The following is a 23,413-nucleotide window of genomic DNA, read 5'->3' on the forward strand; positions in this document are numbered from 1 at the left end:
TGGAGTCGGAGCGGAGTGGGCGTGGGTCGGGGTGGGGGGGAGTGGGTCGGGGTGGGAGGGAGTGGGGTTGGCTTGAAGTGGAGTAGGTTGGAGAGGGGTGGGTTGGAGAGGGGTTGCAGTGGGGTGGCGTGGGAGTTGGGTGGAGTGTGGTGGGGTGGGTCGGGAGTGGAGTTTGTCGGGATTGTCTTGGAGTGGTGTGGGTCGGGGTGGGGTGTGGTGGAGTGGGTCGGGTCAGAGAGGGGTGGGGTTGGAGTGTGATGGAGTGGGAGTGGGTCGGGGTTTAGTTGGTCGGAGTGGGGGTAGGGATGGGTTGGAGTGGGAGGGGGTGAGATTGACTTGGAGAGGAGTGGGTTGGCGCGGAGAGGAGTGGGTCGGTGCGGGAGTTGGGTGGGAGGTGTGAGAGTGGCGTGGAGTGGGTTGGAGTGGAGTTGGAGTGGCGTGGAGTGGGTTGGAGTAGAGTTGGAAAGGAGTGGGTTGGTGAGGGGTGGGAGTGGGGTGGCTAGGAGTGGTGTGGAGTGGGTTGGTGAGGGGTAGGAGTGGGGTGGCGTGGAGCGGGGTGGGCTGGAGCGGCGTGGAGTGGAGGGGTTGGAGCGGTTCGGGAGTGGAGTGTCGGGATTGTCTTGGAGTGGTGTGGGGTGGGGTGGGGTGGAGTGGGTCGGGGTGGGGTGGGGTGGAGTGGGTCGGGTCAGAGAGCGGTGGAATGGGGTGGGGTTGGATTGTGATGGAGTCTGATGGAGTGGGAGTGGGTTGCGGTTTAGTGGGTCGGAGTGGGGGTGGGGGTGGGTCGGAGCGGAGTGGAGTGGGTCGGAGCGGAGTGGAGTCGGTCGCAGTGGAGTGGGTTGGGTTGGAGCGGGTTGGAGTGGGTTGCAGTGGCGTGGAGAGGAGTGGGTTGGCGTGGAGAGGAGTGGGTTGGCGTGGTGTGGGAGTTGGGTGGGAGGCGTGAGAGTGGTGTGGAGTGGGCTGGAGCTGGAGTGGGCTTGGCTCGGAGAGGAGTGGGGTCGGAGCGGGAGTGGGGTCGGAGCGGGAGTGGGGTCGGAGCGGGAGTGGGGTCGGAGCGGAGTGGAGTCGGTTGGGGTGGGAGGAAGTTGGGTTGGCTTGGGGTGGGGTTGACTTGGAGTTGGGTGGAGTGGGAGTGGGGTTGGGTGGAGTGGGAGTGGGGTTTACTTCGAGTGGGAGTGGGGTTGACTTGGAGTGGGGCTGGGTCGGAGTGGAGTGGGAGCGGAGTGGGTTGGTGGGAGTGGGGTTGGCTTGGAGAGCAGTGGGGTCAGAGTGGGGTGGGTCGGAGTGGGAGTGGGTGGGAGTGGAGTGGAGTTGGTCGGAGCGGAGTGGAGTCGGTTGGGGTGGGAGGAAGTGGGGTTGACTTGGAGTTGGGTGGAGTGGGAGTGGGGTTGGGTGGAGTGGGAGTGGGGTTGACTTGGGGTGGGGTGGGGTTGGAGTGGGGTGGGGTGGGGTTGGAGTGGGGTGGGGTGGGGTTGGAGTGGGTCGGAGCGGGAGGGAGTGGGTCGGAGCGGGAGGGAGTGGGGTTGGGTTGGAGTAGGTTGGAGTGGGGTGGGTCGGAGCGGAGTGGGAGCGGGTCGGAGCGGAGTGGGAGCGGGTTGGTGGGAGTGGGGTTGGCTTGGAGAGCAGTGGGGTCAGAGTGGGGTGGGTCGGAGTGGGAGTGGGTGGGAGTGGAGTGGAGTTGGTCGGAGCGGAGTGGAGTCGGTTGGGGTGGGAGGAAGTGGGGTTGACGTGGAGTGGGGTTGGAGTTGGGTGGAGTGGGGTTGGAGTTGGGTGGAGTGGGAGTGGGGTTGACTTGGAGTGGAGTGGGGCTGGGTCGGAGTGGAGTGAGAGTGGAGTGGGAGTGGGTCGGAGCGGAGTGGGAGTGGGTCGGAGCGGGAGGGAGTGGGTCGGAGCGGGAGGGAGTGGGTCGGAGCGGGAGGGAGTGGGTCGGAGCGGGAGGGAGTGGGTTTGGGTTGGAGTGGAGTGGGAGTGGAGTGGGAGCGGGTCGGAGCGGAGTGGGTTGGTGGGAGTGGGGTTGGCTTGGAGAGCAGTGGGGTCAGAGTGGGGTGGGTCGGAGTGGGAGTGGGTGGGAGTGGAGTGGAGTTGGTCGGAGCGGAGTGGAGTCGGTTGGGGTGGGAGGAAGTGGGGTTGACTTGGAGAGGGGTTGTCTTGGAGTGGAGTGGGGTTGGAGTTGGAGTGAAGGTGGGTCAGAGTGGCGTGGGAGTGGGTCGGAGCGGAGTGGAGTCGGTTGGGGTGGGAGGAAGTGGGGTTGACTTGGAGAGGGGTTGTCTTGGAGTGGAGTGGGGTTGGAGTTGGAGTGGGGGTGGGTCGGAGTGGAGTGGGAGTGGGTCAGAGCAGAGTGGAGTCGGTCGGGGTGGGAGGGAGTGGGGTTGGCTTGGGTTGGAGTAGGTTGGAGAGGGGTGGGTTGGAGAGGGATGGGGTGGGAGTGGGGTGGAAGAGGGATGGGGTTGGAGTGGAGAGGGAGAGGGATGGGGTCGGAGTGGAGAGGGTTGGAGTGGGTCGGTGGGAGTGGGGTTGGCTTGGAGAGCAGTGGGGTCAGAGTGGGGTGGGTCGGAGTGGGAGTGGGTGGGAGTGGAGTGGAGTTGGTCGGAGCGGAGTGGAGTCAGTTGGGGTGGGAGGAAGTGGGGTTGACTTGGAGAGGGGTTGTCTTGGAGTGGAGTGGGGTTGGAGTTGGAGTGGGGGTGGGTCGGAGTGGAGTGGGAGTGGGTCAGAGCAGAGTGGAGTCGGTCGGGGTGGGAGGGAGTGGGGTTGGCTTGGGTTGGAGTAGGTTGGAGAGGGGTGGGTTGGAGAGGGATGGGGTGGGAGTGGGGTGGAAGAGGGATGGGGTTGGAGTGGAGAGGGAGAGGGATGGGGTCGGAGTGGAGAGGGTTGGAGTGGGTCGGTGGGAGTGGGGTTGGCTTGGAGAGCAGTGGGGTCAGAGTGGGGTGGGTCGGAGTGGGAGTGGGTGGGAGCGGAGTGGAGTTGGTCGGAGCGGAGCGCAGTCGGTTGGGGTGGGAGGAAGTGGGGTTGACTTGGAGTGGAGTGGGGTTGGAGTTGGAGTGGGGGTGGGTCGGAGCGGAGTGGAGTCGGTCGGTGTGGGAGGGAGTGGGGTTGGCGTGGGCTGGCGTGGCGTGGAGCGGGCTGGAGTGGAGCGGGAGTGGAGCGGGTCGGGAGCGCAGTTTGTCGGGATTGTCTTGGTGCGGTGTGGGTCGGGTTGGGGTGGAGTGGGTCGGAGTGGGAGTGGGAGTGGGTCGGAGTGGGAGTGGGTCGGAGTGGGAGTGGGTCGGAGTGGGAGTGGGTTGGGGTTTAGTGGGTCGGAGTGGGAGTGGGAGTGGGTTGGCGTTTAGTGGGTCGGAGTGGGAGTGGGTCGGAGTGGGAGTGGGAGTGGGTTGGGGTTTAGTGGGTCGGAGCAGGAGTGGGTCGGAGTGGGAGTGGGTTGGGGTTTAGTGGGTCGGAGTGGGAGTGGGAGTGGGTTGGGGTTTAGTGGGTCGCAGTGGGAGTGGGTCGGAGTGGGAGTGGGTTGGAGAAGTGTGGTGGTGAGACTGGGATGGAGTGGAGTCGGATGGAGCGGCGTGGGAGAGGGTCGGGATGGCGTGGGTCAGAGCGGTGTGGGGTGGCAGCGGGTCGGAGTGGGAGCGTGTCGGAGTGGAGGGGTGGTGAGAGTGGAGGGGTGGTGAGAGTGGGATGGAGCGGAGTGGGGTGGGGTAGGGTGAAGTGGGGTAGGGTGAAGTGGGGTAGGGTGGGAGCGGAGTGGAGTGGGGTTGGAGCAGATTGGAGCGGGAGCGAAGCGGAGTGGGTCGGGAGTGGAGTGGGTCGGGATTGTCTTGGTGCGGTGTGGGTCGGGTCAGGGAGGGGTGGAGTGGGGCGGGGTTGCAGTGTGATGGAGTGGGAGTGGGTTGCGGTTTAGTGGAGAGGGGTGGGTTGGCGTGGAGAGGGAGTTGGGTGGGAGGTGTGAGTGGCGTGGAGTTGGAGTGGAGTTGGTTGGAGTGGCGTGGCGAGAGGATGGAGTGGAGTTGGCGTGGAGAGGAGTGGAGTTGGAGAGGGGTTGGAGCAGGGTGGAGTTGGAGTGTGGTGGCTCAGAGTGGGAGTGGGTCGGAGCAGAGTGGGAGTGGGTCGGAGCGGAGTGGAGACGGTTGGGGTGGGAGGAAGTGGGGTTGACTTGGAGAGGGGTTGACTTGGAGAGGGGTTGACTTGGAGAGGGGTTGACTTGGAGAGGGGTGGGTTTGGAGAGGGGTCGGGTGGGGTTGGAGTGGGAGCGGGTCGGAGCGGAGTGGGAGCGGGTCGGAGCAGAATGGGTCGGTGGGAGTGGGGTTGGCTTGGAGAGCAGTGGGGTCAGAGTGGGGTGGGTCGGAGTGGGAGTGGGTCGGAGCGGAGTGGAGTCGGTCGGGGTGGGTGGGAGTGGGGTTGGCTTGGAGTGGAGTGGGTTGGAGTAGGTTGGAGAGGTGGAGTGGGAACGGACTGGGAGCGGGTCGGAGCGGAGTGGAGTCGGTCGGGGTGGGTGGGAGTGGGGTTTGCTTGGAGTGGAGTGGGTTGGAGTAGGCTGGAGTAGGTTGGAGAGGGGTGGGTTGGAGAGAGTCGGAGCGGGTCGGTGGGAGTGGGGTTGGCTTGGAGATCAGTGGGGTCAGAGTGGGGTGGGTCGGAGTGGGAGTGGGTGGGAGCGGAGTGGAGTTGTTCGGAGCAGAGTGGAGTCAGTTGGGGTGGGAGGAGGTGGGGTTGACTTGGAGTGGAGTGGGGTTGGGTCGGAGCGGAGTGGAGTTGGTCGGAGTGGGAGGGAGTGGAGTGGAAAGGAGTGGGACGGAGCAGGTCGGGACGGAGCGGGTCAGAGCGGCGTGGGGTGGTAGCGGGTCAGATTGGGAGTGGGTCGGAGTGGAGTGGGATGGAGTGGAGTGGGTTGGAGCAGGATGGAGCGGAGTGGGAGAGGGTTGGGATGGAGTGGGTTGGTGTGGGAGTTTGGTGGGAGGTGTGAGAGTGGCGCGGAGTGGGTGGAGGTGTGAGAGTGGCTTGGTGTGAGAGTGACTTGGTGTGGGAGGTCGGAGAGGGGCGCGGAGAGGGGTGCGGAGTGGGTGGGAGTGGCGCGGAGTGGGAGAGGGTTGGGATGGAGCGGGTTGGTGTGGGAGTTGGGTGGGAGGTGAGAGAGTGGCGCGGAGTGGGTGGGAGTTGGGTGGGAGTTGGGTGGGAGTGGCTTGGTGTGGGAGGTCGGAGAGGGGCGCGGAGAGGGTTGGAGTGGCGCGGAGTGGGAGAGGGTTGGGATGAAGCGGGTTGGTGTGGGAGTTGGGTGGGAGGTGTGGAGTGGGAGGTGTGGAGTGGGAGGTGTGGAGTGGGAGGTGTGGAGTGGGAGGTGTGGAGTGGGGAGAGGGGTCGGAGAGGGGTGGGTCGGCGTGGAGAGGGGTGGGTCGGCGTGGTGTGGGAGTTGGTTGGGAGGTGTGAGTGGCGTGGAGTTGGTTGGAGTGGCGTGGCGAGAGGATGGAGTGGAGTTGGCGTGGAGAGGAGTGGAGTTGGAGCGGGATTGGAGCTGGAGTGTGGTGGCTCAGAGTGGGAGTGGGTCGGAGCGGGGTGGGAGTGGGAAGGAGCGGGGTGGAGTCGGTTGGGGTGGGAGGAAGTGGGGTTGACTTGGAGTGGAGTGGGTTTGGAGTGGAGTCGAGTAGGGTTGGAGTCGGAGCTGGTCGGAGCGGAGTCGGAGCGGGTCGGGAGCGGGAACGGGTCGGAGCGGAGTGGGAGCGGGTCGGAGCGGAGTGGGTTGGTGGGAGTGGGGTTGGGTTGGAGAGCAGTGGGGTCAGAGTGGGGTGGGTCGGAGTGGGAGTGGGTGGGAGCGGAGTGGAGTCGGTCGGAGCGGAGTGGAGTTGGTTGGGGTGAGAGGAAGTTTGGTTGACTTGGAGTGGAGTGGGGTCGGAGCGGAGTGGGAGCGGGTCGGAGCGGAGTGGGTTGGTGGGAGTGGGGTTGGGTTGGAGAGCAGTGGGGTCGGAGTGGGAGTGGGTGGGAGCGGAGTGGAGTTGGTTGGGGTGAGAGGAAGTGGGGTTGACTTGGAGTGGAGTGGGGTCGAGTGGGGTCGGATCGGAGTGGGAGCGGGTCGGAGCAGAGTGGAGTCGGTCAGGGTGGGAGGGAGTGGGGTTGGAGTCGGGTGGGTTGGAGTGGGAGCGGGTCGGAGCGGGGTTGGCTTGGAGAGCAGTGGGGTCAGAGTGGGGTGGGTCGGAGTGGGAGTGGGTGGGAGCGGAGTGGAGTCGGTCGGAGCGGAGTGGAGTCGGTTGGGGTGGGAGGAAGTGGGGTTGACTTGGAGTGGAGTGGGGTTGGATCGGAGCGGAGTGCGGGTGGATCGGAGCGGAGTGCGGGTGGGTCGGAGCGGAGTGGAGTGGGTTGGAGAGGGGTGGGTCGGAGTGGGAGCGGGTCAGAGCGGGAGCGGGTCGGTGGGAGTGGGGTTGGCTTGGAGAGGAGTGGGGTCAGAGTGGGGTGGGTCGGAGTGGGAGTGGGTAGGAGCGGAGTGGAGTTGGTCGGAGCGGAGTGGAGTCGGTTGGGGTGGGAGGAAGTGGGGTTGACTTGGAGTGGACTGGGGTTGGAGTTGGAGTGGGGGTGGGTCGGAGCGGAGTGGGGGTGGGTCGGAGCGGAGTGGAGCGGGGTGGGAGCGGGGTTGACGTGGGGTGGGAGTGGTGGTGAGAGTGGGACGGAGCGGGTCGGGACGGAGCGGTGTGGGGTGGTAGCGGGTCGGATTGGGAGTGGGATGGAGTGGAGTGGGTTGTAGTGGAGTGGGGTGGAGTGGGTTGTAGTGGAGTGGGTTGGAGCGGGATGGAGTGGAGCGGGATGGAGTGGAGCGGGATGGAGTGGAGCGGGATGGAGTGGAGCGGGAGAGGGTTGGGTTGGAGTGGGTTGGGTTGGAGTGGGTTGGGTTGGCGTGGGTTGGGTTGGAGTGGGTTGGGTTGGAGTGGGTTGGTGAGGGAGTTGGGTAGGAGGTGTGAGAGTGGCGTGGAGTTGGGTGGGAGTGGCATGGGAGTGGGTTGGCGAGGGGTGGGGGTGGCGCGGAGTGGGAGATGGTTGGGATGGAACGGGTTGGAGTGGGAGTTGGGTGGGAGGTGTGAGAGTGGCGTCGAGTGGGAGTGGGAGTGGGAGTGGGAGTGGGAGTGGTTGGTGTGGGGGGCGGAGAGGGGGGCGGAGAGGGGGGGCGGAGAGGAGTTGGAGAGGCGCGGAGTGGGAGTGGGTTGGCGTTGGAGCGGGGCGGGCGAGCGGGGCTGGAGAGCGGGGCTGGAGTGGGGGGGCGAGTGTGGGAGCGGAGCAGCGTTGGAGTGGGTTGGAGAGGGCTGGAGAGGGAGTGGGTTGGAGTGGGAGTGGGTTGGAGAAGTGTGGTGGTGAGAGTGGAATGGAGTGGAGTCGGATGAAGCGGGATGGAGCGGAGTGGGAGAGGGTCGGGATGGCGTGGGTGGCAGCAGGTCGGAGTGGGAGTGGGTCGGAGTGGAGTGGTGGTGAGAGTGGGATGGAGTGGAGTGGGTCGGAGTGGAGTGGTGGTGAGAGTGGGATGGAGTGGAGTGGTGGTGAGAGTGGGATGGAGTGGAGTGGTGGTGAGAGTGGGATGGAGTGGAGTGGGTCGGAGCAGAGTGGGAAAGGGTTGGGATGGAGCGGGTTGGAGTGGGAGTTGGGTGGGAGGTGTGAGAGTGGCGCAGAGTGGGAGCGGGTTGGTGTGGGACCGGGAGAGGGAGAGGGAGAGGGAGAGGATTGGTGTGGGAGATGGAGAGGGGGGATGGAGAGGGGGGATGGAGAGGGGGGATGGAGAGGGGGGATGGAGAGGGGGGATGGAGAGGGGGGATGGAGAGGGGGGATGGAGAGGGGGGATGGAGAGGGGGGATGGAGAGGCGCGGAGTGGGAGTGGTTTGGTGTTGGAGCGGGGCAGGAGGGGGGGAGAGGGGGGGAGGGGGGGAGGGGGAGAGAGGGAGTGGGTTGGAGTGGGAGTGCGTTGGAGTGGGAGTGGGTTGGAGAAGTGTGGTGGTGAGAGTGGAATGGAGTGGAGTCGGATGAAGCGGGATGGAGCGGAGTGGGAGAGGGTCGGGATGGCGTGGGGTGGCAGCAGGTCGGAGTGGAAGCGGGTCGGAGTGGAGTGGTGGTGAGAGTGGGATGGAGTGGAGTGGGTCGGAGCGGAGTGGGAGAGGGTTGGGATGGAGCGGGTTGCAGTGGAGTGGCGTGGCGTGGAGAGGCGGGGCGGAGTTGAGGCGGGGCGGAGTTGGTTGGAGTTAGTTGGAGTTGAGTTTGAAAGCGGCTGAATTTGACTCAGGTGGGACAAAGTTGAGTGTGTTAGTTGGTAAATGAGAGGTGAATTGAACGAATAGAGCTGAATTGTGGAGTACTGAGCCTGCATGTTGTGGGCAGTGAGGAACGGAGGGCAATAATGTTGCTTGTTTTCATCACCGATTTGAGCCCAACCGGAGTACCGATTGTGGCTGGAACTGCTGAAGAGGAGACGAGTAGAGAGGCCACATCTGCTGAGTTGATAAACAGAATATCCCGCAGGATGAGCTGCTGGTTGACGGATAGTGGAAGTGAGTTAGAGATGGACGTGGGTGTGAAAAAGGATTGGGTGGAAATAGTAAGAAAAGAAAACAGGTATGAAATGTCAAACTCAGGAGTCAGGAGACAAACAAAATAGGATAGCAAAACAACAAAGAAGATGAGATTAAAGCAATTATAAAACTGAGCAAAGACAGAGTGTCTTTTGGTGAATGGAACCTGATTCATTTGATGAAGATAATCAACAAATTTATAGGTGAAGTCAAAAGAGCAAAGATTTTATGATATGGATCGCTATTATTGATTTTTTTGGGATAGTGCTCAACAAGGCAAAGTGATAAGATTAAATGAAATAAATGGCAAAAATGTATAATGCTCAATACCCAACAATAGCAAGTGGACTGGAGGTGTTATTTCGGGAATACTAACAAAAGTTACCATGGATGAGATTAAATAGAACATAAAAGGAGAAAAAATTGAGGCCAAACATTTGAAAGCTACAAGAAACAGGAAAAAGTGTGATAGGTTATTGGTTATGATTAACTTTGAGGAAGAGAGATTGCTGACTAAAGTTTATTTAGGGTATATGTGTTATGAGGTCAAAATATATATACCACTGCCTTTAAGACGCTTTAAATGTCAGAAATTTGGACATATTGTGACGGTCTGCAGAGGCAAACAAAGATGTGGAAAATGTGCTGAAGAACAGGAATACAGGAAATGTGAGGCGGGAGCTAGGCGGAAATACTGCAATTGTGGCGAGGAACAGTGCAGCTTATAAAGGGTGCGTTATTAGCAAGAAAGAAACTGAGATACAATATGTAAAAGTAACTCAAGGGATCAGTTACGTAGAGGCAGTGAAAACACTTGCTGGAAAAAAGGCCATCAAGCAAACAAATACAGGGAATAATAAACTGATGAACTGTGAGGGCTGTAATATGATAAATAAGGATACATTAATTATGAGTAAGGAGGATTTCATACTGTTTATGGTAGATGCAATTAACTGTTCAGCACAAACAGACAAAAGAACCAAAAAAATTATAATTATAGTCAAGTCTGCAGAAAAATATCTTGGTATTACAGGGCTTAGGTGGGAAGCAGTCAAAGATACGCTGAATGGGGAACTTATTCCAAAGTTACAAAAGGAAAAAGGAATTTGTTGCAAAGTAAATTATCTACATTTGGATTATAAAATGGAAACAACTGAGGAAGAACTTCAAGACCTCAATAAATAACTACAGGCTTTGATTCAAGAAAAGGAAAACTTGGAAATAGCAAATAGACTTGGAAAACAGCAATTTTAAATGTTAAGATGCGATAACGAATATGCTCAAACAAGAAGCTTTTAGTTTTACAAATGATTCAAATGAAATTAATGTGATTTGAGGCAATGCAATTATTTGGAAACCATGTGACAGTTTATACGTGAGACTAGGTCATATTTGAGAATTTGAGTTCCTTGAATTTCTATAATTATACGTCCTGGAGAGGGCAGTAATACACCTAGATGCGTCTAAACTGCCGCAAATAGAGGAAGGGGAGTGGCCAGTGAGGAGCAGTCAGTGTAAGAGTGGTTCAGGGTAGAAGTGGAGCTTTGAGGCTTCGGTGAACAGAGGCCAAGGATGAGCCTGCTCCCAGTGAGGTAAGGCTGGGTAAGTTCCTTTAATTAATTTAATTAACTTAGGAGTAGGTAATGGAGGCAGCAGTTAGGGCAGTTGAGTGCTCTGTATGCAGTATGTGGGAAGTCAGGGACAGCACAATTGTCCCTGATGACTACACCTGTGAAAGGTGCATCCAGCTGCAGCTCCTGACAAACCGAGGTAGGGAACTGGAGCTGGAGCTGGATGAACTTTGGATCATTTGTGAGGCAGAGGCAGAAATAGACAGGAGATTCAGGGAGATAGTCACCCCTAAAAGTCAGGAGGCAGGAAGCTGGGTGACTTGTCAGGAGAGGGAAGGGGAGTAGACAGAATGAGCAGAGCACCTCTGTGGCCATTCCCATCAATGTATACTGTTTTGGATACTGTTGGTGGGGATGACCTACCAGGGACAAGTTGTAGTGGTCATGTCTCTGGCACTGAGACTAAACCCTCAGCTCAGAAAGGAAGGAGGGAAAAGAGGAGAGCTGTAGTGATAGGGGATTTGATATTTACGGGGACAGATAAGAGGTTCTGGGGGAGAGATCGAGAATCCTGGATGGTCTGTTGCCTCCTTAGTGCCAGGGTCCACGATATCTCGGATCAAGTTCTCAGTTTCTCAGGAGGGAGGGTGAGCAGCCAGATGTCGTGGTCCATGTAGGGACCAATGACGTGGATAGGAAGGAGGAGGAGGTCGTCCTGCAAAAAGAGTATAGGGAGTTAGGTGCAAAGTTGAAGGACAGGACCTCCAGGGATGCAGTCTCAGGACTGCTACCTGTGCCACGTGCTAGTGAGGCTGGAAATAGGATGATAATGCAGCTAAATATGTGGCTAAGGAGATGGTGCAGGAGGGAGGGCTTCATGTTTCTAGACAATTGGGCTTTGTTCCAGGGAAGGTGGGACCTGTTCCAACAGGACAGTTTGCACCTGAACTGGAGGGGGACTAACATCCTTGCGGGTAGGTTTGCTAGTTCTGCTCGGGGGGCGGGTTTAAACTAGATTTGCAGGGGGAGGGGAATCAGAGTGTTGGAGCAGATAGTGAGGTGGAGGAGGATTAAGGTTATGCGAGGACTGCATGTATGGACAGTAATCAAAGGTGTGTACATGATAGAAATGTTCTCAGGTGCATCTATTTCAATGCAAGGAGTATTGTAGGTAAGGCAGATGAGTTTAGGGCGTGGATTGACACATGGGATTACGACATTGTTGCTATTAGTGAGACTTGGTTACAGGAGGGGCAGGACTGGCAGTTTAATATTCCCGGGGTCCGTTGTTTCAGACGTGACAGAGGGGGAGGGATGAAAGGGGGAGGAGTGGCATTACTAGTCGGAGAATATTACAGCTGTGCGTAGACAGGACAGCCTGGAGGGCTTGTCTACAGAGGCCATATGGGTGGAGCTGAGGAACGGGAAAGTTGTGACCATACTAATAGGGTTGTATTATAGACCACTAATACTCAGAGAGAATGGGAGGAGCAAATCTGTGGAGAGGTAGCAGACCGATGTAAGAAACAGAAAGTTGTAATAGTAGGGGATTTTAACTTTCCACATATTGACTGGGACACCCACACTGTGAAAGGGTTAGATGGCGTGGAGTTTGTCAAATGTGTTCAGGAAACTTTTCTAAATCAATATATAGAGGTACCATTGAGAGAGGAGGCAATACTTGATCTCCTATTAGGGAACCAGACAGGTCAGGTGACAGAAGTATGTGTAAGCGAACATTTTAGGTCCAGCGACCATAATGTCATTAGTTTTAAGTTAATTATGGATAAGCATATGTCTGGTCCTCGAGTTAAAGTTCCAAATTGGAGAAGGGCCAATTTTGAGGAAATGAGAAAGGATCTAGGAAGGGTGGATTGGGATAAGTTGTTTCCTGGCAAGGATGTGTTCAGTATGTGGAAGGCATTCAAAGGCGAAATTTTGAGAGTGCAGAGTTTGCATGTTCCTGCCAGGATTAAAGGCAAAGTTAACAGGCATAGGGAACCTTGGTTTTCAAGGGATATTGGCAATCTAGTTAAGAAAAAGAGAGAGGTGCATAGCAGGTATAGGCAACAAGGAACAAATGAGGTACTTGAAGAGTATAGAAAATGTAAGAAAGTACTAAATACTTGCACGTGGCCAAGTGGTTAAGGCATTCGACTAGTGACCTGAAGGTCATGAGTTTGGGCCCCAGCCAAGGCAGCGTGTTGTGTCCTTGAGCAAGGCACTTTAACACACAGTGCTCTGCAATGACACTGGTGCCAAGCTGTATCGGCCCTTGCCCTTCCCTTAGACAACATCAGTGTCGTGGAGAGGGGAGACTTGCAGCATGGGCAACTGCCGGTCTTCCATACAACCTTGCCCAGGCCTGCGCCCTGGAGAGTGAAGACTTTCCAGGCGCAGATCCATGGTCTCGCAAGACTAACAGATGCCTTACTTACTAAAGAAGGAAATCAAGAATGCAAAAAGACATGAGGTTGCTTTGGCAGATAATGTGAAGGTAAACCCGAAGGGTTTCTACAAGTATATTAAGAGTAAAAGGATAATAAGGGACAAAATTGGTCCCCTAGAAGATCAAAGTGGTCGTCTATGTGTGGAGCCTCATGAGATGGGGGAGATCTTAAACAATTTTTTGCATCAGTGTTTACTCAGGAAACTGCATAGCGTATATGGAAGGAAGGGAAACAAGCAGTAGTGTCATGGAACATATAGAGATTAAAGAGGAGGAGGTGCTTTCTGCCTTACAGCGAATAAAGGTAGACAGACTAATGTAGAAATTGCAGGGGCCCTGGCAGAAATATTTAAAATGTCCTTAGCCACGGGTATGGTGCCGGAGGATTGGAGGGTAGCTCATGTTGTTCTGTTGTTTAAAGGCTCCAAAAGTAAACCAGGTAATTACAGGCCGGTGAGCCTGACATCAGTAGTAGGTAAATTATTGGAAGGTGTTCTGAGAGATCGGATATACAAATATTTGGACAGCCAAGGGCTGATTAAGGATAGTTAGCATAGCTTTGCGCATGGTAAATCGTATTTAACGGATCTTGTAGAGTTTTTCAAGGAGTTTACCAAGAAAGTAGATGAAGGAAAGGCTGTGAATGTTATCTACATGGACTTTAGTAAAGCCTTTGACAAGGTCCCACATGGGAGGTTAGTTCAGAAGGTTCAGACACTAGGTATCCATAGAGAGGTTGTAAACTGGATTTGAAATTGGCTGTGTGGGAGAAGACAGAGAGTGGTAGTGGATGATTGCTTATCAGACTGGAGGCCTGTGACTAGTGGTGTGCCTCAAGGATCTGTGCTGGGACCATTGTTGTTTGTTGTCTATATCAATGATCTAGATGATAATGTGATAAATTGGATCAGCAAGTTTGCTGATGACACTAAGATTGGAGGCGTTGTGGACAGCGAGGAAGGCTTTCAAAGCTTGCAGAGGGATCTGGACCAACTGGAGGGGTGGGCCAAAAAATGGCAGATGGAATTTAATGCAGACAACTATGAAGTGTTGCATTTTGGAAGGACAAATCAAGGTAGGACATGCACAGTAAATGGTAGGGCACTGAGGAGTGGGGAGGAAAAAAGATCTGGGAGTTCAGATGCATAATTCCCTGAAAGTGACGGCACAGGTAGACGGGGTTGTACAGAAGGCTTTTGGCATCCTGGCATTCATAAATCAAAGTATTGGTTACCCTGTATAGGAGTTGGGATGTTATGGGGAGGTTGTGTAAGCCATTGGTGAGGCCAAATTTGGAGTATTGTGTACGGTTCTGGTCACCTAACTTTAGGAAGGATATCAGTAAGATTGAAAGACTGCAGAGAAGATTTACTAGGATGTTGCTGGGTCTTCAGGAGTTGAGTTACAGGGAAAGATTGAACAGGTTAGGACTTTATTCCTTGGAGCATAGAAGAATGAGGGGAGATTTGATAAGTTTACAAAATTGAGGGATATAAACAGTAAATGTGAATCAGCTCTTTCCACTTAGGTTAGGAGAGATAAATATGAGAGGACATGGCTTTAGGGCGAAAGGGGAAAGGTTTAGGGGGAACATTAGGGGGAACTTCACTCAGAGTGGTGGGAGTGTGGAACGAGCTGCTATCTGATGTAGTAAATGCGGGCTCACTCTTAAGTTTTAAGAATAAATTGGATAGGTACATGGATGGGAGAGGTCTGGAGGGTTATGGACTGGATGCAGGTCAAAGGGACTAGCGGAATAATGTTTTGGCACAGACTAGGATGGCTGAATGGCCTGTTTTCTGTGCTGTAGTGTTCTATGGTTCTACATCTAAAAGATAACTTACTGATTTCACCCATAACAGGCTTTTCTCTAAGAGGGCAGGTACCAAATCCTTTTGCAATTCACATTCCTCACTGGATCAATTCTTAATCTTCTAAACTCAGAATGCATGTGGTCAATGTGCCCTTGTCTTTTAACCTTATTTAGTCATTGTCAGAGCCTTGGTGCCCAGAATCCACCAGATGGGGTCTGACCCAAGCTAGGCAGAAACAAAGCAAAATTTGTTTCTACTATCTCCAATCCCACTGCATCCTTGGTAATAAGGGTCTATGCATATTTTGTACACCAATTTCTAGAGCTGGATCTGAAGATCTTAACAGATCAATATTTCTTCTATCTACAAAGAGATGATTTGCTGACTTCTATGACTGCTGTTTGCACTACAACTTAAAATACAAGGTGTCTGCTGAATTCCTCTGCTTATAATAGTGATTGCACTGCACAAGACCACAAGCCATAGGAGCAGATTTCAGTCAGTTCTGCATTCCATCATGGCTGATTCATTTTCCCTCTCCAACCTATTCTCCTGCCTTTGCCCCATATCCTTTGGCACACTCACTAATTAAGAACCTCCACTTTAAATATACCAAATGACTTGGCCTTCACAGCCATCTGAGGAAATGAACTCCACACCCTCAGGTTTAAGAAATTCCTCCATCTGTTCTGAAGAGGCATCTTTGTTCTGAGGTTGTGCCCTCTTCAAAACAACTTCATTAGCTGTAGGAATCTACTGAGTGTCCCAAACTGATGGAAAACTTTGCCTAAGTGGAAGTGCATTCATTTGAAAAACTAAACATCTCAAAGATCCTATGTGTAGATTCACTAGTTAATGGATTTTGTCATAGCAACATAAAACGATACCTCGTTTGCACTTGTTGTTACTTGTTGTAGTAACCGTTGGGTTAGTATCACTTCCTGCAACTTCGCTCTGATCCTCTTTGATAAATTCCATCTTTTCACAGGTATTGCTCGGTTCATTCTTTCTCAACTCCTTGGTTAGAGATCTTGGAAAGAACAAGAGGGGGGTGGCAGCAAGAATGGCAACTCCTCCAGAAATTAAAAATCCAAGCCACCAAGCACCAACCCATCTTGCATCCTTTGGGGTAATTGTAACCCTCCCTGTAAAAGAGATGCCCAAGAACACGTCACGTTTGAGGTCAATTCATATGAAACTAATATATAACTACTAGGCAGAATAATAGTTTGGCATGGACTAGATGGGCCAAAGAGCCTGTTTCTGTGATGTTGTGTCCTATGATGCTATTTAATCAGTGAATAATTAGAACAGAAGGTTGATGTCATTGGACAAGTCCTCACATTCTCACGCTGTGGCCAGAATTAGTTAAGATCAGGTGCCACGGTAGCGTAGTGGTTACCGTAACGCTATTACAGCTCGGGCATCCCGGAGTTTGGAGCTCAGTTCTGGCACTGTTCTATACGGAGTCCCTGTACATCCATCCCGTGGAATGTGTGGGCTTTCCACGGGTGCACCAGTTGCCTCTCACAGTCCAAAAACGTACGGGGTAGGTAAATTGGTTATTGTAAAGTGTCCCATGAGTAGGTTAGGGTTAATTGGGATCATGGGGTCGCTGGGACAGTGTGGCTCGAAGGGCTGGAAGGAAATACTCCACGCTGCAACTTGAAACAAAAAAAAACAATTGGATAACGGTGGTGATCCCTCTTCACCTGCTTGGCTCCTTGTAAATTGGCATACTGGAGACAAAACTCAATTGCTAATTATGATCAAAGGTAATAATTATATCTTTAAATTGCCATCCACATCACTGGGAAAGATTCTACATTTCCTGTGTACAATTAAACTATACCAACTAAAATGGACTAGTTTCGGACTTGGAACCATTGAGCTAGACTTGCAAGGGTTCCAATCTGGGGTCTATAGACACTTTGGTTAATGGTAAGGCTCCATGGCATTAAAAAAAAAAGTAGGGAACTCCTGACACCTGAAGTCAATAGAACTGGCCAAAGACTTGTTTCAAATATTAGATTCAATCATACACAATATGCAATTACCATTAGAACACAGGCACCATAGAGAACTTGATCTTCATCTTTGTACGGGGACTGGCCAGATTTGACTGTCATTATTCCTTTTGCTCTTACATTTGTGTACTCTTGTCTGCTAAGCATGTCACAGTGGGCAAGAGCACAGGACATTACCTTGACTTAAACACAAGAAATTCTGCAAAGGCTTGTAATCCAAAGCAACACCCTCAAAATGCTCAATGAACTCTGCTAGCCAAGCAACATCTAAGGAAGTGAATAAGGCCCTTAATCAGGACTGAAAAGTAAGGGGAAAGAAGCCAGAATAAGGTGGTAGGAGTGGGGAAGGAATAACATTTATAGGTGAAACCAGGTGAAGGGGAAGGAGAATGCAGTGAGAAGCTGGGAGGTGATGGGTGTTAAAGATAAAGGGCTGAAGAAGCAGTAATCTGATTGAGGAGAGTGGATAATGGGAGAAAGTGATGGAGGATGGGCACCGGGGGGGGAGGGGGTGTATTTATTATTTACTTTATTGTTTTTTCCCCCTTTGTGTATTTGCAGAGTTTGTAGCCTTTTGCACATTATTTGTCCATTCTTGTTTTGTTAATTTCTTTGTTAAATGTCTTTTTTACAATCACAATACAATGCTGGGCTCCAAGAACTTTGGATACTGTAGGTTTACCCGATCAGACAGCCACTCATTGCTAGAGGTGCTGGACAAGGTGCAGACTGCGTTGCTGCCTGCTACAAGAAGGCATCAGAGCTGGTGCGCTATGGTAGTATGCAGTGTAACCATGGGTGATTGTCTTGGACCTTTCTCCTGCTATCACAAGACCCTGTTGAACATTGATAAATTAGGCTACCACAGGCCCATTTCCCTTGTTTGGGAGCATGACAGATGGAGGAGCTGTGTGGCTTCAGTAGTAGTGAGGAGTAGGCCTTGGGCCACAGGCTTGCCTGCTGCTGCAATCCTGATGAGGAGACACCAGAGGCAGTGTAGCGTGGCATCTGTGCTCAGTTGGGGACTGGCCTCTCCTGTCGGTACTGCCGTCCACTGTTCGATCAGTGGAATACCAGGCTGGATTACTTGCATGTTTGTCTGCGCACTGCCAAGAGCTGTGCCATCAATTTGCAGGACATGTTGCTCAGGTACTTGAAATGCTGTTTTGTTCCACTGTATTCATGTATGGTTGAAGGATAATTACACTTGAATTTGATTGGAAATTGAACTTTATTTTCTGTATGGTCTTCCATTGATTCCATTGCGTTTCTTGTATCTACTGTGAATACCCACAAGAAATTGAATCTCAGGGTTGTATAAGCTGACATATGTACTTTAATAATAAGTTTATTTTGAACTTTGATGGCACGAGAGGAGACTTTACCTTGACATTACAACATTAGCAGCACATTACACAGACAAAAGGAGCTTAACAGCTACCGTACACTGTTCCATCCCGTCACAGAAATTCCATTCTTTCCACCTACTGCCCTCCCCGCTACCTAAACTGACCAGTTATCTCTTTCCCATTTCGGGAGAGCTTGAAGCATTAACTGTTTCTCTTGCAGCTGAGCTATCTGACTTGCTGAGTGATTCCCGCATTTTGCAGGCAGGCTCCCCTTTTTCAACATGGTAACAGTTCCTCTGAACTGTTCATAACCCATACTATCTGCAAGTCATATAGTGCACATACAGGCCCTGCCTTCCAATGGGTCCATGTCAATTAAGTTGTCCACCTAGCAGCCTCACCAATGACTTAAATAACTACAACAATGTCCCAATTGCTGTGCTCAGTGCCCTTACTGAAGGTAGTGTGCCAAAAATGCCTTTTTGAACACCATCAACCTGTGACACCACTTTTCTCTCTGTTGTATTACACACCTTAGTGCCCTACCATCCATAATACAAGCCCCACTCTGGCCTGAAGGCACAAAGGGAAAGAAGCAACTCTGATTGGAGAGCAGCCATGGGTAGAGTTGTGGAGAGCCAGCCTCACTGAATCAGTGAGCGAGTCTGCTCAGCTCGACTCAGAACCTGGTGTGGGGAGAGAGGGCAGGTGAAAATGTTCTGTTCCCTGCCTCCTCGCAGCAGTCAGTATATCCACCCAGCCGTTCTCCCCCAGTCCTTGTGTGTACGTGCACGCGGTCCATGGGTCATTCAGAGGATGTGTAAAATAAATAGCACTGGGCAAGATTAAAAGTAACATGGAATCATCAGAAACAATTGTAGTTTAATGCAGCTGTGAGAGAACTGAGCTCTGACTGGTTCAAACTGAACACTAATTCTGTTTTTCCCATCCATGAAGTAGCCAATGATAAAGAATATATTGAAGGCTCTAGCCAGAAAGTAAGTGCCTTCATACAGGCAGCATGACAGTGCCTTTACTTAGAAGTTTGTGTAGATTTGGTAGGTCAGCTAAAACTTTGATAAATTTCTACAGATGCACAGTGAAGACTATACTAACTGGTTGCATCATGCCCTGGTATGGAAACTCCAATGGACAGGAATAGAAAATTTACAGAAAGAGTGGGATACAGTCCAGTCCATTACAAGCAAAGTCCTTCCCAACACTGAGCACCTTTACAAGCAGTGCTGCCACCAGCAGGCAACACCAAGGACCCCAGCCATCCAGTCCATGCTCATTCTTCACTATCACCATCAGTTACAAGCTACAGGAGCGTCAGGTCCCACACCACCTGATTCAGGATCATCAGGCTCCTGAAACTACATGGGGAACTTCACTCACCTCATCTCTGAGCCAATTCTACAAGCTACAGCCTGAATTTCAAAGACGATACAACTCGTGTTCTCAATTTTTTTTGATCTGCATAATTTGTCATCTTTTGTGCACTGGTTGTTTATTAGTCTTTAATGTATAGTTTATCATAAATTCTACTGTACACTTTATTTTCCTATAGGTGCCTACAGGAAAATGAAATCTCAACATAGTATATAGTAACACATACTGTACACTCTTTGACAATACACTGCCCTCCTGTACCTAATAAACTGGTCAACGAATACTTTATACTTCATTGTCACCAAACAATTGGTACTAGAATGTATAATCATCAGTGTTATTTGATTCTGCACTTCACTCTCCCTGGATTACAAATATTAAATATTGAAAATACTAAAAATAGTTAAAATTAGTAAATATTAAAAATTTAAATTATAAATCATAGAAAGAAAAATGGGAAGTAAGGTAGTGCAAAAAAACCGAGAGGCAGGTCTGGATATTTGGAGGGTACAGCCCAGATCCGGGTCAGGATCCATTCAGCAGTCTTATCACAGTTGGAAAGCAGCTGTTCCTAAATCTGGCCGTACGAGTCTTCAAGCTCCTGAACCTTCTCCCGGAGGGAAGAGGGACAAAGAGTCAGTTGGCTGGGTGGGTTGTGTCCTTGATTATCCTGGCAGCACTGCTCCAACAGTGTGTGGTGTAAAGTGAGTCCACAGACAGAAGATTGGTTTGTGTGATGTGCTGCGCCATGCCGTGTTCACGATCTTCTGCAGCTTCTTTCGGTCTTGGACAGAATGTATGTTTGTCATCTTTTCCTACTGTAGCCCATCCACTTTGGGGTTCAAATTGGTGTGCATTCAGAGATGCTCTTCTGCACATAACTCTTTTAACACTTGGCTATTTGAGTTGCTGTCACCTTCCTGTCATTCTCCACTGACCTTTTATTAAGAAGGCATTTTTGCCTACAGAACTGCTGCCTATTAGATGCTTTTTTTTGGAAATTCACCATTGCCTGTAAACTCTAGAGACTGCGTGCGAAAACCCCAGGAGATCAGCAGTTTCTGAGATACTCAAACTACCCCATCTGGCACCAACAATCATTTCACAGTCATAGTCACTTAGATCACATTTCTTTCCCAGTCTGATGTTTGGTCCAAACAACAACTAATCTGCATGCTTTTATGCAGTTTGTTGCTGCTACATGAATGGCTGATTAGATGTTTGCATTAACAAACAGGTTTACCTAATAAAGTGGCCATTGGGTGGAAATTTACTTTGATATTGAAGATCAAGCAACATTCTGGGATAGATCTGCTTTATGTTCCAGATTGAAACAGATCACATCTTGCACCCTAGCAAAGTAATTTGGTTTTAACCACAATGCTTGCAGAATTAGCACAAATGTGAATTTGGATTTTTAAGTTTAAATGGCTGATATTCATTGCTCTGCCCTCTAGATACAACTTCAAATATAACATGTAAGCAATCACTTCTATGCTCTGTTAGAAGCTATATCTTGAGGACAGGACAATACCTTCATAGATAGACAATCATAGTGATTCCCAGGGGGCTCTTCACAAAATCATTTTTACATCTATAGACTTTATTCACTGATGTCCATACATTCAAAGGAAGGAGACCCTCTGATCTTTTACATAACTGTAATTATTCTACAAGTGGGCTTCATCCTTAGAAATCAGTGTCTTCACTTCCTAGTTGGGTGGTCATGTGGGACCCAATTACAAATGTTCTAATTAAAATTAAATGAGTTTTTTTTTTTACAGTGTCCAAGTTTTGCACAGTATTGTAGTCAGTTTATGTATTGTACTGTACTGCTGCAAAAAAAAAAATCATGACATGTGCGCGGTGATAAACCCAATTCTGACATGGGTCTCCTTTGTGGACTGAGAATGGGGAAGAGGGGAACCATGGATGGGAAAAGGGGAAGAGAGAGGGGAGGGAGTGGGAAGCGCCAGAGGGACATTCTGTGATGATCAATACTCCAATTGTTTGGAACCAAATGACCTTTCCTGGTGTCTCAGGGTTGGTCACGTCTGTACCTGCACCATCCCCCTCCGCTCAGTCTCACACCATTCGCAACACCTTTGCTCCTGCCAGATTTACAATCTCACTCTTTGCTCCATGGTGACAGATACAGTACTGTGCAAAAGTCTTAGACACTAGCTATAAATGTGCCTAAGTTTTGCATAGTACTGTATTTTTTACAAACTTAATTATGGTAATATTTTGGTTTAGGTGCTGTATGTGATACATATTTTGTGAGTGCCCTGTGGTCTGGTGAAACGTTGTTTTGTTTGGTTTTTACACACGTACAGTCAGATGACAATAAATGAACTTGAAGACTTGGCAAGATAATGACCTGAGAACATGCACTGGCATTACTCCAATCCACCAGACCCTCTGTATAAAGAGTGGACTAAAATCCTTTGACATTAATTCCTTTCTGGAATGCCCATGCAACTGGCATGCTGCGTTGCACAAACCTTAACTTGAGTGGTCAGAATTTCTTTATAAAGATGCCTACTGCTGTGTTGAAAGGACATAGCACTTACTAATCAGAATCTTCACCAGCCATTAATTATTCAGAGGCATGGACCAAATATTTTAGCTCTTTCTTTCACTTCCATTCAGAAATACCAATAGTAATGAGCAGCATAGAGCCATCATTCAGAACCATCCTTCACTCATACTTGAATGAGGAATAGTGCCTCATTCCTTTACACTACCAGAAATAAACGCTCCAAGACATTTCCCTGCATTTGCTGCTAACAACTAAGGACACTGGCATCCAGGGTTGGTACACTCAGATTCATCAAATTTACATTGAAACAAAGCGACATTTGTCGGCTGCCAACAACCAACACAACCTTGGGATGTGCTGGGGGCAATCCACAAGTGTTGCCTCGCATTCTGTGCCAAGACAACCGTGCCCACAATGCTTAGCAGAACAACGCAGAACACAACAAGCAACGTCAACAAACCAAGGCCCTTTCCTTCCTCCCATCCATCTACATAGACAGACCTGCAGCTCTAGCACGGGCATTTGAGCTCCAGGCTTCTGATCCATTTAAACCTTGTTGTACTATGCCTGTTGGTGTACAAGGAGGGAGTCATGATGAGACACACCCACGCTCACCAGCATTTCCTGTCACTGGGTAAGACAACAGCAAAATAACCATGGAGTTTGTAGGCTGGTTGAGGTGCCATATGGTGTGTTGGCCTTCATTAATCAGGGGGCTGAGTTCGATAGTCACAAGTAATGCCGCAGCTCTCTAAAACTCTTGTTAGAACACACCTGGAATATTGTGCAACATATGCAAAATGCTGGAGGAACTCAGCAGGCTAGGCAGCATCTATGGAAAAGAGTAACAGTCAATGTTTTAGCCAGAGACCCTTCAACAGAATTGGATAAGAACGGTCTGTTCTCAATATAGGAAGAACGTGAAAGCTTTAGATAAGGTGCGGAGGAGATTTCTCAGGATGCTGTCTGAATAAGAGAATGTCTTGTGAAGAAAGGATGAGTGAGCTAGAACTTTTCTCTTTGGAACAAATGGGAATGAGAGATAACATAGATAAATTTAAGAGGCACAGATGGAGTGTATAGTCTGCACCTTTTCAGCAGGGCACCAATGGCTAATGCCATAGGATATCCTTTCAATGTGAGTGGAGGAAAGTTAGAGGTACACATTTTACATGAAGTTCTAAGTGCATAGAATGTACTGCTGGGTATGATGGTAGGGGCTGATGCAAAAATGACAAAGACTCTTGGGTAGGCAATGTGGAGGGAGGGAAGGAGTCACAGAGTAAATTAAAAGTTGCGCACAATATTGTGTGCCAACGAGCCCACATTGTGCAGTACTGTTCTATGTTCTAAATTTTAGAGAACTGACAAGACCTAAAATTAGCTTTGTCACATGTACATGGAAACCTACAGTGAAATGCGTCATATCAAATCAGTGAGTATTACGTTGGGCAGCCCACTTCTGGTGCCAACATTGCATACCTACAACTCACTAACACTAACCGTACAGCTTTGGGATGTGGGAGGAAACCAGAGCATCTGGAGGAAACCCAAGCAATCACTGGGAGAAAGTACAACCCCTTATAGACAGTTTCAGGAATAAAACATGAACTTACTGCTGGTGCTGTAATAGTGTTACATCAGATTTTGGTATCACATGTAGCCTTTGTTAACACTGAATGGCCAATTCCTTGCAAGCTGCCTAGTTGAGCTCTGTTGAAGTTCTTTGAACAAGGGCAGGTGTGTGTTATGC

The 23,413-nt window shown here is 50.8% G+C and overlaps 1 protein-coding gene across 3 annotated transcripts in view; it reads right to left on the minus strand.

Moving 5' to 3' along the window:
• Positions 1-23,413, minus strand: part of LOC134359329 (solute carrier organic anion transporter family member 1C1-like) — a 110,544-nt gene that overhangs the window by 58,559 nt on the left and 28,572 nt on the right. For all 3 annotated transcript variants that reach the window (XM_063072398.1, XM_063072397.1, XM_063072395.1), the window contains exon 8: positions 15,238-15,495. In XM_063072398.1, coding sequence (XP_062928468.1) covers positions 15,238-15,495 — 258 coding nt within the window. The remainder of the gene's footprint in view (positions 1-15,237; positions 15,496-23,413) is intronic.

Source organism: Mobula hypostoma, chromosome 20 (genome assembly GCF_963921235.1).
Source record: "Mobula hypostoma chromosome 20, sMobHyp1.1, whole genome shotgun sequence".
Lineage (NCBI taxonomy): Eukaryota > Metazoa > Chordata > Chondrichthyes > Myliobatiformes > Myliobatidae > Mobula > Mobula hypostoma.